Here is a 17,961-nt window from a genome sequence, read left to right as displayed (position 1 = left end):
GAAAAAAATGTACACAAATGTTTATAGCCGAATTATTTATAACGACCCAAAACTGGAAACAATCCAGATATCTTTCAATGGGCAAATGGTTAAACAGTGACAGACCCATAGCATGGGTTACTTAGCAATAAAATGGAACAAGCTATTAATAAATACAACCACCTGGATGACTCTCCAGAGAACTACACTGAATTACTAAAAAGCTTGTTCCTAAAAGGTTATATACTGTATGATGCCATTCATATAGCATTCTTGAAAAAGCGAAATTATACTAATGGAGAATAGATCAGTGGCTGCCAGGGGTTAAGGAAGGCATGGAGATGAGTAGGTATGACTATTAAAAGGCAAACTGGGTTATTCTTGTGAAGATACAAGTGTTCTGTATCTTGACTAAATCAACATCAATATCCCAAACATAATATTACACTATAGTTCTACAAGATTATTACCATTGGAGAAAACCGAGCAAAGGATCCACAGGGATCTCTCGGCATTACTTCTTTTAACTGCATGTGAATTTATAACTATCTAAAAATAAAAAACTTACAACAGACCACTGGGTGTTATGCGCAACTAATGAATCACTGAACACTACATCAAAAACTAATGATGTGGGCACCTGGGTGGCTCAGTGGGTTAAAGCCTCTGCCCTCGGCTCAGGTCGTGATCCCAGGGTCCTGGGATCGAGCCCCACATCGGGCTCTCTGCTCCGCAGGAGGCCTGCTTTCTCCTTTCTCTTTGCCTGCCTCTCTGCCTGCCTGTGATCTCTGTCTGTTAAATAAATAAAATCTTTTTAAAAAAAAAAAAAAAACTAATGATGTATCACAGTGGCTAACTGAACATAATAAAAAAATAAATAAAAATAAAATACTTGAAATAATAAATAAATAAGTATAAGGAAAAAAACCTTAAAACAGCATTAACTAGCCATACTAAAGAGTGAAGTATTGATATATCACATACCAGTTATCACAAAAATCTAAAATTAGTACACAAAATGTTTTATCAATCATGCTGTCTTTCAAAGTATCCTACTCAAAGGCAGAAAAACTGTAAGACCAGAATCCAGCCAACAGAAAAGAAAATAAGATTCTTTGTAGCAGAATCACACCCATAAACTGAAAGGATAGAACAAAGTCTGCCATCTACTCTTTACTTATATTTAAACATATACATACCATTTAGTTGACGCAGATTTTGAGAAATACTTTGTGTAGAAAAGACAAAGTTTCAAGGTTGAGACTTTTGAATAAAATCCTAGAAAGGACTTATCTTGGGAAGAAAGACCACAGGCTAGTACTAAGGTTTAACTCTAAGTTTAAAAACAAAACTGAAATAGACTTACTCTCACAAAGCCTAAAAACCAGGCTATGACAAACACTCTATGATTCCACTTCAAGGAGCTACATAGAATAGGCAAAGTCATAAGAAAGAAAGTAGAATAGAGGCTACCAAGGGTCTAGAGAGAAGGGGGAATGGATAGTTACTGTTTAACAGGTACAGAGCTTTCTGCTTGGGATAATAAAAAAAAAGTTACGGAAATGCACAATGATGACAGTTATACAGCACTGAATATACTTAGAACCACTGAATTATATACATAATACTGTTAAAATAGTAAATTTTATGTTATATATATATATATATATATATTTTTTTTTACCACAATAAAAGAAAGGGAAAAAAAGGTGCTAAAAGAAAAAAATCTGACCATGTGGAAGTCTGTATTCGACAAGAAATTATACTTTAAAAGTAAAGACAAAAATAAAGGGTTTTTTTCAGATAACAAGCTGATTTTTCACCACTATACTTACCACATTACCAGAAATGTTTGCTCTAAGCTGAAAGGAATAATGCCAGGCAGAAATTCACATCTACATACAGGAATGAAATATTAAGTATGTGAGAAACTATGTCAAAGACTATTTTAGAATAAACCTGGGAAAGACATTCTAAAAACTTCTGGAACAATGAAAAGGGATAAAAACCTACCAATGACACCTGCCCAAACCACAAAGGTAATCAAGTTTAAAAAATCGCACTGGCCAGCTGCACAAGCCACACCGTCTTTGGGGTGACCCGTGGTGGCCGTTTTGAGGACAGCTAACCTGCAGTCTGCACATCCCAGACCGCCTCCCACGGAAGCCTGAGCCAGCCGCCTTTCTCCCTTCGTCTCATAACCATGCCCACCAATGAGAATGCTAATTCACCAGTTGCCCGCCTTAACAGATTCAAGAACAAGGGGAAAGACAGTACAGAAATGAGGCGGTGTCAAATAGAAGTTAATGTGGAGCTGAGGAAAGCTAAGAAGGATGACCCAATGCTGAAAAGGGGAAACGTAAGCTCGTTTCCTGATGATGCTACCTCTCCACTGCAGGAAAACCGCAACAACCAGGCACTGTAAATTGGTCTGTTGATGACTTTGTCAAAGGCATAAACAGCAACAGTTTGGAAAGCCAGCTCCAGGCTACTCGAGCTGCTAGGAAACTGCTTTCTAGGGAAAAGCAGCCCCCCATAGACAACATAATCTGGGCTGGATTGGTTCCAAAATTTGTGTCCTTCTTGGGCAGAACTGATGGTAGTCCCGTTCAGTTTGAATCTGCTTTGGCTTTCACTAACACTGTTTTGGGGACATTAGAACAGACCAAGGTTGTGGTAGATGGAGGTGCTAGGCCAGCATTCATTTCTCTGTTGGCATCTTCCCATGCCCACATCAGCAAACAAGCTGTATGGGCTCTAGGAAACATTGAAAGTGATGATTCAGTTTTTCGAGACTTGGTTATCAAGTATGGTGCAGTTGATCCGCTTTTGGCTCTCCTGTGGTTCCTGATATGTCATCATTAACATGTGGATACTTATGAAACCTTACGTGGACACTTTCAAACCTTTGTCGCAACAAGAATCCTGCACCCCCGTTAGATGCTGTCGAGCAGATTCTTCCTACTTTAGTTTCTCTGCTGCATCACAATGATCCAAAAGTCTTGGCAGATACCTGCTGGGCCATCTCCTACCTTACTGATCATCCAAATGAATAGATTGAAATGGCTGTGGAAACAGGAGTTGTGCCCCAGCTTGTGAAGCTTCCAAGAGCTACTGAATTGCCCATTGTGACTCCTGCACTAAGAGCCATAGTTAATATTGTCACTGGAACAGATGAACAGACTCAGGTTATGATAGATGCAGGAGCACTTGCTGTCTTTCCCAGCCTGCTAACGAACCCCAAAACTAATATTCAGAAGTAAGCCACGTGGACAATGTCAAACATCACAGCTGGCTGCCAGAACCAGATACAGTAAGTTGTGAATCATGGATTAGTACCATTCTTCATTGGTGTTCTCTCTAAGGCAGACTTTAAGGCCCCAAGGGAAGCTGTCTGGGCTGTGACCAACTATACAAGTGGTGGGACAGTTGAACAGATTGTATACCTCGTTCATTGTGGCAAAATAGAACCACTGATGAACCTCTTAACTGCAAAGGATACCAAAATTATTATGGTTATTCTGGATGCCATTTCAAACATCTTTCATATTGCTGAGAAACTAGGTGAAACTGAGAAACTTAGTATAATGATTGAAGAATGTGGAGGTTTGGACAAAATCAAGGCTCTACAAAACCATGAAAATGAGTCTGTATACAAAGCTTCATTAAACTTGATTGAGAAGTATTTCTCTGTAGAGGAAAAGAAGATCAGAATGTTGTGCCAGAAATTACTTCTGAAGGATATACATTCCAGGTTCAGGATAGCATTTCAGGGACCTGTAACTTTTAGCTTATACAGCTGAGGCAGAAAGTTGTTTGTGGTGTGCTCTGTTTGGTAGAAGTTTGTCTTACTGTTTCTCTACTAAAAACTCTTTTTAAATGGGTTTTGTTATTATAGCACTGTTTACAATAAAACTCTACTTGACCTGTTCCAAACTGTACAAACTTTATGAAGCTCATCCTCTCAGTGGGTTTCTTATTTCTAAGTGGAATCTCCTCTCTTGCAGTGTCCTGCAAATAAAGATTAAATTCCACCCTTTTCTTTACTTTAAAAAAAAAAAAAGGTAATCAAGCTTAAAGAACACCATTAAGTACCAGTATACAAGCTAAACTTGACTGAGGATTAGACAAGTGCCCAAATAGGATAGCATTTAAATTTTTTTTAATTAAATAATATTTATAATTTCTCCTCAAATTCACCTAGGTCAATAGTTTTCTTTTTTGTAAAATAAATAAATGTATTAGTCATAGATGAATCCCTAGAAATTAAAACAAATAAAAGCCAAAATTACAAATTCATCAGAAATAGAAGATGAAGGGATGCCTGAATGGCTCAGTCAGTTAAGCATCTGCCTTGGGCTCAGGTCATGATCCCAATCCTGGGACCAAGTCCCACATCAGGCTCCTTGCTCAGCAGGAAGCCTGCTTCTCCCTCTAGCCAGCCACTCCCCTGTTCATATACACTGCTCTCTCTTTCTCTGACAAATAAATAAATAAATCTTTTTTTTTTAAAATAGAAGTAGTAGAAGGTTTAGGAGATAAAACTGAAGAGATTTCTGAGACAGTAGGACAAGAGAGATTTCAAAAAGGAGAAAAAATAATTTTTGAAAAATATACAAGGGATTGGAGCATAAGATCCAACATCCAATTCACAAAAATTATAAAAATAAAATAAAGATAAGGAAGAGATTAATATACAAAATTTTTTTAAGTTCCTCAAAATTAAACTACATGAATTTCCAGATTAAAAGTACTCAGTACTCTGTACTCAGTAAGTACCAGGCATGCTGAATAAAAAAAGACCCATTCTAAGATGCTTCATTGTAATATTAAAAACACAGGGATTAAGGCTTCCTTCCAAAGATGAAAATACACCATAAAGAACTAGGAATCAAAATGCATAAGAGCAAGACTGAAAACTAGAACATAAGAACAATTTCTTCAAAACCTAGGAAAAATAATTTCTAGTCTTGTATATACCAAATAAGGGAATAAAACAAGAGAGAAAAAAACATGAGATTCAGGAAACAGAGAACTTGGTATTGGAGAGATGAAAAGGAAATCCAATATGATGGTGAGATAAAGACCAGGGATGGGAGTCATGCACCAGGCTTACTGAATACCCAATCTAGACTTGAAGGTGCCAAGTGGCATATCTCCAAGGAAAAACAAAATGGAACTATCAAATGACCAGATTTGACTGTGTGACATAAGAACACTACCTAAATTCCACTGGGAGATTTTAAGGCAGAATCAGTGGGAGGGACTATGAGAATTAGAACTCATACTCCCAGTTTGCCTACCATGAACGTATTTCCCTTCCCTCCAGCCTCTTTAATATTACAATGTTCAGCTACATGAGTCCTCATTTTGAATATAATGTTATTAAAAACTGATCCTTAAGGGCATCTGGGTGGCTCAGTTGGTTAAGCATCTGCCTTTGGCTCAGGTCATGATCCCAGAGTCCTGTGATCGAGCCCCCCATCTGGCACTCTGCTCAGTGGGGAGCTTGCTTCTCCCTTACCCTCTGCCTGCCATTCCCCCTGCTTGTGCTTGCACTCTGACGCTCGCTCTTTCTCTCTCTCTCTTTCTGTCAAATAAACAAAATCTTAAAAAAAAAAAAGATCCTTATTATATACCTGCTATGATATATAATCATTTCTTTTGAATACAACTTGGTTTCCTTGGATTGAATGATTCCCCGTATTTTCAAGATTATTTATACTCATAGGTAACTATGACAAAAAACTAAAATTTAACTTAAAAAACAAGTAGTATATGTTTTCAATATTTGTCTTTTAGGCATAAATATTAGTAGCTATGATTTCATTTTTCAAATAGACATATAAAACACATTCACATATATATATTTATAACTCATTTTTCATTTTTTAAAGTCATTAGAGTTAATCATGATCAGACAGTAGTTCTTGATAACAATTTCTAGTTACTACATAACATTTCATCATATGACAATTTACTTACATTCCTCCCTGTTGGATATAAGATTTTTCCAAAATTTTTGACATTCTTAATAATGCTTACTGAGAACTATATAAATTTTTGTCTATATTTCTAATGTCAAGTTCTTACAAGCAGAATAAGTTTAAGGCTTTGCTCTATATTACTTAGCTGTCCTCCAAAATTTCTGCTAACTTATATTTGTACCTACAATGTATTATATTCGTTTCATCACACACCTATGAGCAGTGATACAGTATTTTTAACTCTCACAAATTAGGAGGGAACAAATTTAACATGTACTCATTTGCATTTCCCAATTAGTTATGTTCTATTATCTATTTACGACTTTTGATCATTTTTCATTTGGGGTATTATTTGTGTGGTTTTTAATTTAATATACTTTTCATAGATTAAAGATATGTATACTTTGTCATATTTATGGTAAGTGGGGTTTTTTTCAGTCTTAACTCTTACATAGTAACACTTTTGTTCTTTATTCTCTTGCACTTGTCCCTAGAAAGGCCTTCCTCAGGTCAAAGATGGATAAATGTTGACCTGTGCTTTCTTCTCTCTCTCTGAGGGGGTAGTATTAAGGTTTTACTGTTAGTAATTATTTTAAGTAACCTAAAAGGGATCCTTTAGCAATACTTCTATAAAACCATAAGAATGGGGGGATCCTCAGGAATATAAAAGTACCTTAAAATCAAATAACTTTAACTCTAAATAGTTCAACATATAAGCTTCCTTTTTTATATATCAGAGTACTATGTGGATTAAAGCAATGTAACACTTCCAGGTACATATGCTAATACAGCTTAATTTTGAAAAATTTTTACTCACTTGTTGTCATGATGTTAGGAGGGCAAGAGGGTATTCCGTGATCTACTGCCCATCTGTAGGCTCCTTCTCCAACTAAAAAGCTAATAACAGAAAATTATTCTTTTAAAAATTCAGTATCATCTTCTCCTACAAATTCAATAAATATAAATCATGTAAGGCAACTGAAAAAATGTCTGGCACAGAGATATAATTGTAGGTTTACCTCAAAATAATAATATGGCCATATGTCCCAAATTTTAAAATTTTCTCCAAGTTAGAAATTTTACAATTGAAAGTGGTACAATTTCATTTGCAATAACCAACAACTAAAAGTTGGCAAAATTCAACACAAGAAGTAAATGGTTGATTTCCCAGTGGAAAATATTAAGATTTATCTTGGATCACTATGGCCACAAGATCTATTTAATAAGGTTAAGAATTAAAGTTTCAGTAAACGTTTTCAGATTTGGTGATCTTGCCTACTATAACAACTGGGTCTACTCAAAATGAGTGGGTACATCTAGAGATGCCCCAAAACAATGAGATGTACTTACATTTGCAAGACGTGATACCCCAAAAATATACAAATGACCTATATATATGACCCTTAAATCATTTCTACTATGGTAAGTACTATGGTGTGTACCAAAAGTAATTTTTTAAGCCCTAAACTTCAAGTTTTAACATAAAGAAGTAAATAAAAGGATACTGTTCGCTAACTGTAAAAAACTTATTTTCAAAGATTTCAAATAGCATTCAGGATAATTAACCACTCCATTCATTCCCTAACACAGTAACAGCAAGCAGTTACCATAATAATCAATCACTTCATCTCCTTCCATAGCCAACTTCTTAAAGATCTGAACCAGCTAGTAATAGATTTCCTTGAACTTGTTTATGCCTGCTCATTAGTTTTCTGATCTCTATTTTTTGTTTCTGTTCTTCTAATCATCCCAACACTAAAACTCAAAGTAATGCACATTGAAGTCTTTAGATTCATTTGTTAATAAGACCAGTGACAGACTGGAAAACAAAATCTAAGGAGCCACTCAAACACATCCAATAGTTCTAGTGAGAAACTAAATAGTGAAGTCCAATAACTATTTTTCCAATATACATAAAGGTAGGAGGCACTGAAAAAAGAGAGGGCCAACAAGAATAAACAACTTTACCCCTTCAAACTTCTATTTTTGTTTAATTCTAAAGGATTCTGAAAGTAGAAAATAGTTTGTCCTATTCCTCCATCAAATGAAACCACATAGAAAATGAAAAGAAAAGCCATCATATAAAGTTCAAATGGAAGAAAAACTGAAATAGAAACTTGAATACGAGTTGAGCCATCCTGATGGCATTTTTAGCACTTCCTTCTTCTAGAAAAGGAATGTAATATAAGAAATAACTTCTCTTCATGTGAAGATGTAAAAGATATGCTGAAGTAGTATATTAAATGATCAGAACAGAATTTTGAAGCTAAATCTTAGCATGCCCATTGGTCATCTTGGGTCCAATCCCAGTATCAGGAATTAATGGCGTTTTACAAAATATTTTTAGTTTTGGGGGTCTGGGGGGCTCATTCATTAAGCATCTGCCTTCGGTTCAGGTCATGATCACAGGGTCCTTGGATCCAACCCCTCATCAGGCTCCCTGCTCAGTGGGAAGTCTGCTTCTCCCATTCCCCCTGCTTGTGTTCCCTCTCTTGCTATGTTTCTCTCTGTCAACTAAATAAATAAAATCTTTGTTAAAATAAAATATTTTTAGTTTTAGTTTTCATTTCTTAAAGACATTGCTTTTAAATTAAATTAATTTGCCATTGGCTGCTATGCAAGTTTTTAAAATAGTTGAGGCATTTTACAATATTCATGGGAATTTGACTATATGGTTCCCATCTTATGGATAAGAATATTGAATATCTGACCTTTTCTTCCTATCAAAAACTACCTCTCTAGTAGTTAATAATCACACAAAATGGCATATAAGTGCTTTTGAAATCATTTTTTAAATTCTGAAAAGCTACATGATACTAACATGCCCAAAAAATCACTTTCTAGAACATTAAATGCAGTATCATTCACATTTGTCACAGTCTTAATGACTCTCCAAGGAGAAAACTTAGAAATTTTGTCTCATTCAAGTTAGGAAATCCCATCGACTCTACCTTTGTAATATATCCAGAAGGTGACCACTTCTCACCTCCTCTCCTGCTACCACCTTTGTCTAAACCGCCATCATCTGTTACCTGAACTGTTGCAATGGACTCATTACTTTCACGTACGCCTTGCTTTTTGCTCCCTGCCCCAGTCTATGCTCACTAGCCACCGACTTCCTTGTAAAACATAAGTCAGACAATGACATTCCTCTTTTCAAAATCTGCACAATCCTGGAGTTTGAATGAAAATCCTAAGTGATGTGATCCTTCCCGCTCCCTCCTTACTTCATCTCTTAGTCTTCTTGCTCCCTGGCTTACTTTACTCCAGCCTCCCCAAAACACAAATATGCCAAGGGGACTACTAGTCTCAAGGCCTTCACCCTGAATGTTCCCTCTATCAGTCTCATCCTTTTTTCCCAAGCGGCAAGTTTCCTCAACTGCTCAAAAGTGTCCCCTTAATGAGACCTATGTAAAAATATACCCAACTACCTACTCAGGACTCTCAATCCCTGCCATTTTGCTCTTTCCACGTTTTTCTTTTTTCTATCTTCTAACATACTAGACACTTTATAATTTACATATTATGCCTCTTGTTTACTTCTACCTTCCCCAAAGAAACTGTAAGTGTCATAAGAATGGGAATCTTTTTTCACTGACATATCCAAGCATATGTGACAGTGCCTATAGCATACTAAGCATCAAATAAACATAGGCAAGATATTAAACAAATAATAATAAACTAGGGTGGCCCTGTCAATATTCCTTAAGGGACAACATTTTCCTTGTGTTATACCCAATTTAATTTACATTAAAACAAGTCCAGGGACGCCTGGGTGGCTCAGTTGGTTAAGCAGCTGCCTTCGGCTCAGGTCATGATCCCAGGGTCCTGGGATCGAGTCCCACATCAGGCTCCTTGCTCAGCAGAGAGCCTGCTTCTCCCTCTGCCTCTGCCTGCCTCTCAGTCTGCCTGTGCTCGCTCGCTCTCTCTCCCTCTGTCTCTGACAAATAAATAAAATCTTAAAAAAAAAAAAAACAAAAAAAACAAGTCCAACATGATGTAAAACAAAAAGCAATGACACTCTACTGAGGGCAGCCCTGAGATGGGGTTATTGAAACCTTCAACAGGCCATTGCTTCTTGTTTGCTGCAGCAAACACTAGCACAGCCAAGTTTCCCAGAAAGAGTTATTTGGCCAAATATGAGATGTGAACTGCAACCTCATGGATGGCAATCACCCATTTTCAAGGAATCATGACTCCATAATTAGTCTAAAAATGTCTCATTCTGTGATTTAGAAAGCTCTCAAGAAAGCTCAGGGATCCCAATAATCAAAATACATTATTCTGGATGATAAAGACACAAGAGAAAATGAGAGCTGCTTCTTTGGACTTAAAAACTGATTTCTAGGGCACCTGGGTGGCTCAGTTGGTTAAGCGACTGCCTTCGGCTCAGGTCATGATCCTAGAGTCCCAGGATCGAGTCCTGCATCAGGCTCCCTGCTCAGCAGGGAGTCTGCTTCTCCTGCTGACCTCTCTCCTCTGATGCTCTCTCTTTCTCTCATTCTCTCTCTCTCTCAAATAAATAAATCTTTTAAAAAAAAAACTGATTTCTATTTTACCTATCGCTTCCTTATTCATCATAAATATAAAAAATTGAGGAAAGACAAATTAGTACTACTGATCACTTAAAGCTTACAGACTTATAATGTGCAAATAAAGGGGAACTTGCTGTATTTAGAAATAACATACCAACCAAATTAAATAATCAGAATTTAACAATTCTTTTTTTTTTTAAGATTTTTATTTATTTATTTGATGCTTTAAATTTTTATTTATTTTTTTTTAAGATTTTATTTATTTATTTGACAGAGATCACAAGTAGGCAGAGAGGCAGGCAGAGAGAGAGGAAGGGAAGCAGGCCCCCTGCTGAGCAGAGAGCCCGACGTGGGACTCGATCCCAGAACCCTGAGATCATGACCTGAGCCGAAGGCAACGGCTTAACCCACTGAGCCACCCAGGCACCCTTTAATTTTTTTTTTTTTAATTTGAACTTTTTTACATCTAAAAAGTTACTTTTTGGACACCTGCGTGGCTCAGTCCATAAACATCTGCCTGTGGCTCAGCTCATGATCCTGGGATCAAGTTCCACATCAGAGTCCTTGCTCGGTGGGAAGCCTGCTTCTCCCTCTGCCTGCAGCTCCCCCTGCTTGTGTGCTCTTTCTCTCTCTTTCTCTTTCTCTAACAAATAAATAAATAATCTTTAAAAATAAATAAACAAATAAAATTAAAAATGATTTTTTTAAAAAACAGAACCTCAGGCTAAGCAATTGACATATAAAAAGATGAACCATCTTTAGAATTGAAATAGATCTCATCAATGTTCACATTTCTCTGGCTGTCTTATAAAATTTTTTCTACTATTGTTATTTTTATTTTTAAACTTTGGTTTAAACAGGAATCCATCTAAATCTCTATCTTATGATTAGTTAATAGATCTCTTACATTTCTTTTAATCTTGCATTTTGAATTGTCTTTTCTTTTTTTTAATTGTCTTTTCACATTCATACAACAAAAGTAGTACAAGTTTGAGTTAATTTATGAAATATAATAGATTAAATAGTACTTTAAAATAAATAATGTACCAAAAACTAAATTTGCTTCTGAAAAAAATCCTAGGGTCTAATGAGCACCTTAAGGTTTAATTTATACTAAACATAAAATAATGTTTGTCTAGCTCTCCCTTTTTCATCAAAAGAAACATAATTTACAGAAATTATAACTTCTATATTAGGAGTCAGCACAAAGTTTTTCTGTAAAGGGCCAGATAGCAAATAAGACGGCTTTGTAACCACAATGTTTCTTTTGCAATAACTCTATTTGGCCTTTGCAGGGCACAAGCCATAGATGATACATACACAAATGGATATGGCTGTGTCCCAATTAAACTTCATTTACAAAAGCAAACAGCAGAACAGATTTGGCCCATAGTTTGCCAATTCCTGTTCTAAATAATAATGCCTATCAAAGCTGTACCCTCCCTATCATAATGGAAAAAGATTCAAGCTACACTTTTTATAAATAAAATAAAGAAATGGGTAAATGTGACACAGTTTATGATGGTAGTCCCATCAGTTTATAAAGACACCAAATACTCCATAAATCTGACCAAACACAAATACTTAAACAATACAACACATCATGGTGGCTCTAACCAAAAACTAAGGTATGCAGATAAATGAATTTTTTATTTAAACACTTCTTAGAAACACCTATTGTATGTAATACATTGCTGTCTCCAAAAAGTCTTGATAGATAACACCACAGGACCAAGATTTCTAAGTGTTCCATCTGCTTTTGACACTTTTTGTACCTTTATGCCTGGCTCACAGAAAATGAGTAATAAATATTTGCTGAGTGAAGGGGAAGTGAATGAATAATTGAATGGGTATAAACAGTTACTTCTCATTATTATAAAAGGATTCCATTTTCCCTTTACTTCTAATCTGCTGCTTCTAATGTGATATGAAAGGACTCCCAAATTTTCTAATAGCTTAAAAGTGGTCAAGTAAGGGACTCAGTTTCATTACCTGCAAAATGTGTCTTGAATCACTGTGTAATTTTTATGAGTTAATGCATGCAAAACATATAAAACAGTGCCTGATATAGTGTACAAACATAATAAATGTTAGCTATTACCCTTACAGAAATTAGATAACTGGACATATTAGGGTAATATGAAAATAAGCTCAAGGTAAAAAATTATAAATTTGGTTTTGTTGATTTAGGACACTCAAGGAATTTTATTCTCAATTACTGCAGGTATACAATAAACTTCGAGGAAGTTTTCTGCTTCTGGACAAAATGGAATAACAGGGAACAAATTTACACTCTTGTCTGAAGATACTGTTTTGAAAATCAGACAAAATATAGGAAAAACAGTTTTCAGTAGGCAACATAAGGGCAGTGATCCTTGAGAGAAAGGAAACAAAACAGGTAAACTCTTGAGGGACCCAGCCTTCTGCCTAGAGGGGTTCCAACGCACAGCACAGCAGCTTCTTAGTTGAAGAGAAAGACCTTGCCATCTGGAAAAGCCCAGACAGCTAGGGTTCACAGGGCAGAGTACCCAAGATGAGAGAGTTGCACAGAAAAAGAACTCTAACATCTGCACAGTCCCCTGTGCATATGAAGTAGTCAGACTACTTCAGCTGAATAGAGATCAGTGTATGTGTAATAGGAAATCACCCAAAATCTGGGAAATAATACCACAAAAGTTTTAGAGGAAAAAAAGCTCCAAGTTCACAAAGGGATAGGAGCAGGTCAGCTCCTGTTCCCATCAAAATAAGAAACCTCATTCTAAATACATTTGTTACAGTATACAGAAGAGTTTTACCCAATAGCAAAGCAAAATTAGCTCAAGGCTAAATGCTTCTTTAGTCGCATGTAACAAAGTATAAAGAAGATTTGAAAGGATGAACCTGTCTCTAAATAATCAAACCCTAGAATAAAGCTCAAAAATATTTATTAAAGTTTTAAAAGATCTGGCACCAAATAAGGTAAAACTCACAAAACCTCTATGCAATAAAAAATTACAAAGCATGCAAAGAAGCAAGGAAATGCAGCCAATAAAGAAGAGAAAATATTTCAAATGAAAACTCAGAAATGACAAAGATGACAGTAAATTAGTAAATAAAGATATGATAATTATTACAAATCAATTCATATGTTCAAGAAGCTACAGGAAAAATTAAATATGTTAGGGACACTTGGTTGGTTGAGGAGTCTGCCTTTGGCTCGGGTCACAATCATAGGGTCTAGAGATCACATCCCACACTGGTGTCCTTGCTCAGTGGGGAGGCTGTTTCTCCCTCTGCCTGCCACTCCCCCTGCTTGTGTTTGCTCTCTAACTCACTCTCTCTGACAAATTAATTAATTAATTAATAATAAAAATAAAAATAAACATAAACATGTTGGACCTAATCAATACGGACATTAGTCAGATGTTGGAAATAGAGTTCAGAATGACAATTATAAAGATAATAGCTTGGGGGTGCCTGGGTGGCTCAGTGGATTAAAGCCTCTGACTTCGGCTCAGGTCATGATCCCAGGGTCCTGGGATTGAGCCCCGCGTCGGGCTCTCTGCTCAGAGGGGAGTCTGCTTCCTCCTCTCTCTCTCTGCCTGCCTCTCTGCCTACTTGTGATCTCTCTCTGTCAAATAAATAAATAAAATCTTTTAAAAAAATAAATAAATAATAGCTGGGCTAGAAAAAACACAGAAGATACTAGAGAACCCCTTTCTGGAGAAATAAAAGAACTAAAATCTAACCAAGTCAAAATCAAAAAGGCTATTAATGAAGCGCAATCAAAAATGGAAGCTCTTACTGCTAGCATAAATGAGACAGAAAAGAGAATAAGTGATACAGAAGACCAAATGATGGAGAATAAAAAAGCTAGGAAAAAGAGAGATGAACAACTATTGGATCCCAAGGGGAGAATTCAAGAGATAAGTGATAGCATAAGATGAAACAACATTAGATGAACTGGGATCCCAGAAGAAGGGTGGGTGGGGGGGCGCAGGAGGTACATTGGAGCAAATTATAATAGACAACTTCCATAATTGGGGGGAAGGAAACAGACATCAAAATCCAGGAGGCAGAGAACCTCTCTCAAAGTCAATAAAAATAGGTCAACACCTCATCATCTAATAGCAAAACTTACAAGTCTCAGAGACAAAGACAAAATCCTGAAAGCAGCTTGGGACAAGAGTTCTATAGCATACAATGGTAGAAATATGAGATTGGCAGTAGACCTAGACACAGAGACCTGTCAGACCAAAAAGGACTGGCATGATATATTCAGAGCACTACACAAGAAAAATATGCAGCCAAGAATACTATATCCAGCTAGGCTGTCATTGAAAATAGAAGGAGAGATAAAAAGTTTCCAGGACAAACAAAACTAAAATAAATTGCAAACACCAAACCCCACCTACAGAAAGCATTGAAAGGGGTACTCTAAGCAACGAGAGAACCTAAAAGTAACATAGACCAGAAAGGAACAGAGACAATATACAGTAATATTCACCTTACAAGCAATACAATGGCACTAAATTCATATCTTTCAATAGTTACCCTGAATGTAAATGTGCTAAATGCCCCAATCAAAAGACAGAGGGTATCAGAATGCATAAAAAAAAATAAGACCCAGGAAGAGTCAAGATGGCGGAGAAGTAGCAGGCTGAGACTACTTCAGCTAGCCGGAGATCAGCTAGATAGCTTATCTAAAGATTGCAAACGCCTGAAAATCCATCAGCAGATCGAAGAGAAGAAGAACAGCAATTCTGGAAATAGGAAAACAACCACTTTCTGAAAGGTAGGACCGGCGGAGAAGTGAATCCAAAGCGACGGGAAGATAGACCCCGGGGGGGAGGGGCCGGCTCCCGGCAAGCGGCGGAGCAACCGCGCACAAAATCAGGACTTTTAAAAGTCTGTTCCGCTGAGGGACATCGCTCCAGAGGCTAAACCGGGGCGAAGCCCACGCGGGGTCAGCGTGGCCTCAGGTCCCACAGGGTCACAGAAGGATCGGGGGTGTCTGAGTGTCACAGAGCTTGCGGGTATTGGAACGGGAAAGCCGGCTACAGAGACAGAGCCGACAGTAAGCTCGCAGCTCGGTGTTACCTTGAACCGGTCGCAGGATTGGTGAGCTTGGAGCGCGGCCAGAGGTCAGGCAGACGGGAGTAACTGGGCGCTGTTCTCTGAGGGCGCACTGAGGAGTGGGGCCCTGGGCTCTCGGCTCCTCCGGGCCGGAGACCAGGAGACCGCCATTTGTATTCCCCGTCCTCCAGAACTCTGGAACTCTACGGAAAGCGCTCAGGGAACAAAAGCTCCTGAAAGCAAACCTGAGCAGATTACTCACCCCGGCCCCTGATAAGGGCAGTGCAATTCCGCCTGGGGCAAAGACACTTGAGAATCACTACAACAGGCCCCTCCCCCCAGAAGATCAACAAGAAATCAGGCAAGAACAAGTTCACCTACCAAGGAGTGCGGTTTCAATACCAAGGAGAGCAGCAGAATTCCAGAAGAGGAGAAAACAAAGCACGGAACTCATGGCTTATTCCCTGTGATTTTTTTTACTCTTGCAGTTAATTTAATTTTTTTCTTTTTCATTTTCTGTTTTTTTTTCTCGCCTTCTGGTTAAATTTTTTTTTAACTTTTACCTTTTTCTTTTTTTAACGTTTTTTAACTAGTTTATCTAATATATATATTTTTTCTTTTTTATATTTTTCTTATTTGTTTTCTTTTTTTTTAATTCTTTTCTTTCCTTTTTTTTTTTCTTTCTTTCTTTTTGAACCTCTTTTTATCCCCTTTCTCCCCCCTCACGATTTGGGATCTCTTCTAATTTGGTTAAAGCATATTTTCCTAGGGTTGTTGCCACCCTTTTAGTATTTTACTTGCTCATTCATATACTCTTATCTGGACAAAATGACAAGACGGAAAAATTCAACACAGAAAAAAGAACAAGAGGCAGAACCGAAGTCCAGGGACCTAATCAATACAGACATTGGTAATATGTCAGATCTAGAGTTCAGAATGACAATTCTCAAGGTTCTAGCCGGGCTTGAAAAAGGCATGGAAGATATTAGAGAAACCCTCTCGAGAGATATAAAAGCCCATTCTGGAGAAATAGAAGAACTAAAATCTAACCAAGTTGAAATCAAAAAAGCTATTAATGAGGTGCAATCAAAAATGGAGGCTCTCACTGCTAGGATAAATGAGGCAGAAGAAAGAATCAGTGATATAGAAGACCAAAGGACTGAGAATAAAGAAGCTGAGCAAAAGAGGGACAAACAGCTACTGGACCACGAGGGGAGAATTCGAGAGATAAGTGACACCATAAGACGAAACAACATTAGAATAATTGGGATTCCAGAAGAAGAAGAAAAAGAGAGGGGAGCAGAAGGTATACTGGAGAGAATTATTGGGGAGAATTTCCCCAATATGGCAAAGGGAACGAGCATCAAAATTCAGGAGGTTCAGAAAACGCCCCTCAAAATCAATAAGAATAGGCCCACACCCCGTCACCTAATAGTAAAATTTACAAGTCTCAGTGACAAAGAGAAAATCCTGAAAGCAGCCCGGGAAAAGAAGTCTGTAATATACAATGGTAAAAATATTAGATTGGCAGCTGACTTATCCACAGAGACCTGGCAGGCCAGAAAGAGCTGGCATGATATTTTCAGAGCACTAAACGAGAAAAACATGCAGCCAAGAATACTATATCCAGCTAGGCTATTATTGAAAATAGAAGGAGAGATTAAAAGCTTCCAGGACAAACAAAAACTGAAAGAATTTGCAAACACCAAACCAGCTCTACAGGAAATATTGAAAGGGGTCCTCTAAGCAAAGAGAGAGCCTACAAGTGGTAGATCAGAAAAGAACAGAGACCATATACAGTAACAGTCATCTTACAGGCAATACAATGGCACTAAATTCATATCTCTCAATAGTTACCCTGAATGTTAATGGGCTAAATGCCCCTGTCAAAAGACACAGGGTATCAGAATGGATAAAAAAACAAAACCCATCTATATCTTGCCTCCAAGAAACTCATTTTAAGCCCGAAGACACCTACAGATTTAAAGTGAGGGGGTGGAAAAGAATTTACCATGCTAATGGACATCAGAAGAAAGCAGGAGTGGCAATCCTTATATAAGATCAATTAGATTTTAAGCCAAAGACTATAATAAGAGATGAGGAAGGACACTATATCATACTCAAAGGGTCTGTCCAACAAGAAGATCTAACAATTTTAAATATCTATGCCCCCAAATTGGGAGCAGCCAACTATATAAACCAATTAATAACAAAATCAAAGAAACACATCAACAATAATACAATAATAGTAGGGGACTTTAACACTCCCCTCACTGAAATGGACAGATCATCCAAGCAAAAGATCAGCAAGGAAATAAAGGCCTTAAACGACACACTGGACCAGATGGACATCACAGATATATTCAGAACATTTCATCCCAAAGCAACAGAATACACATTCTTCT

The 17,961-nt window shown here is 37.2% G+C and overlaps 1 protein-coding gene and 1 pseudogene across 4 annotated transcripts in view; one reads left to right on the top strand and one right to left on the bottom strand.

Annotated features, from left to right (window-relative positions):
• Positions 1-17,961, bottom strand: part of TASP1 (taspase 1) — a 277,276-nt gene that overhangs the window by 197,936 nt on the left and 61,379 nt on the right. For all 4 annotated transcript variants that reach the window (XR_009405434.1, XM_059406523.1, XM_059406522.1 and 1 more), the window contains exon 7: positions 6,784-6,863. Coding sequence is in view for 3 of the 4 variants with exons in the window: in XM_059406523.1 (XP_059262506.1) it covers positions 6,784-6,863 (80 nt within the window). In the remaining variant the exon portion in view is untranslated. The remainder of the gene's footprint in view (positions 1-6,783; positions 6,864-17,961) is intronic.
• On the top strand, positions 2,183-3,769 carry LOC132022667 (importin subunit alpha-1-like; annotated as a pseudogene).

The sequence above is a fragment of the Mustela nigripes genome, chromosome 7, assembly GCF_022355385.1.
Source record: "Mustela nigripes isolate SB6536 chromosome 7, MUSNIG.SB6536, whole genome shotgun sequence".
Lineage (NCBI taxonomy): Eukaryota > Metazoa > Chordata > Mammalia > Carnivora > Mustelidae > Mustela > Mustela nigripes.
This window is presented reverse-complemented; position numbering and strand designations above follow the sequence as displayed.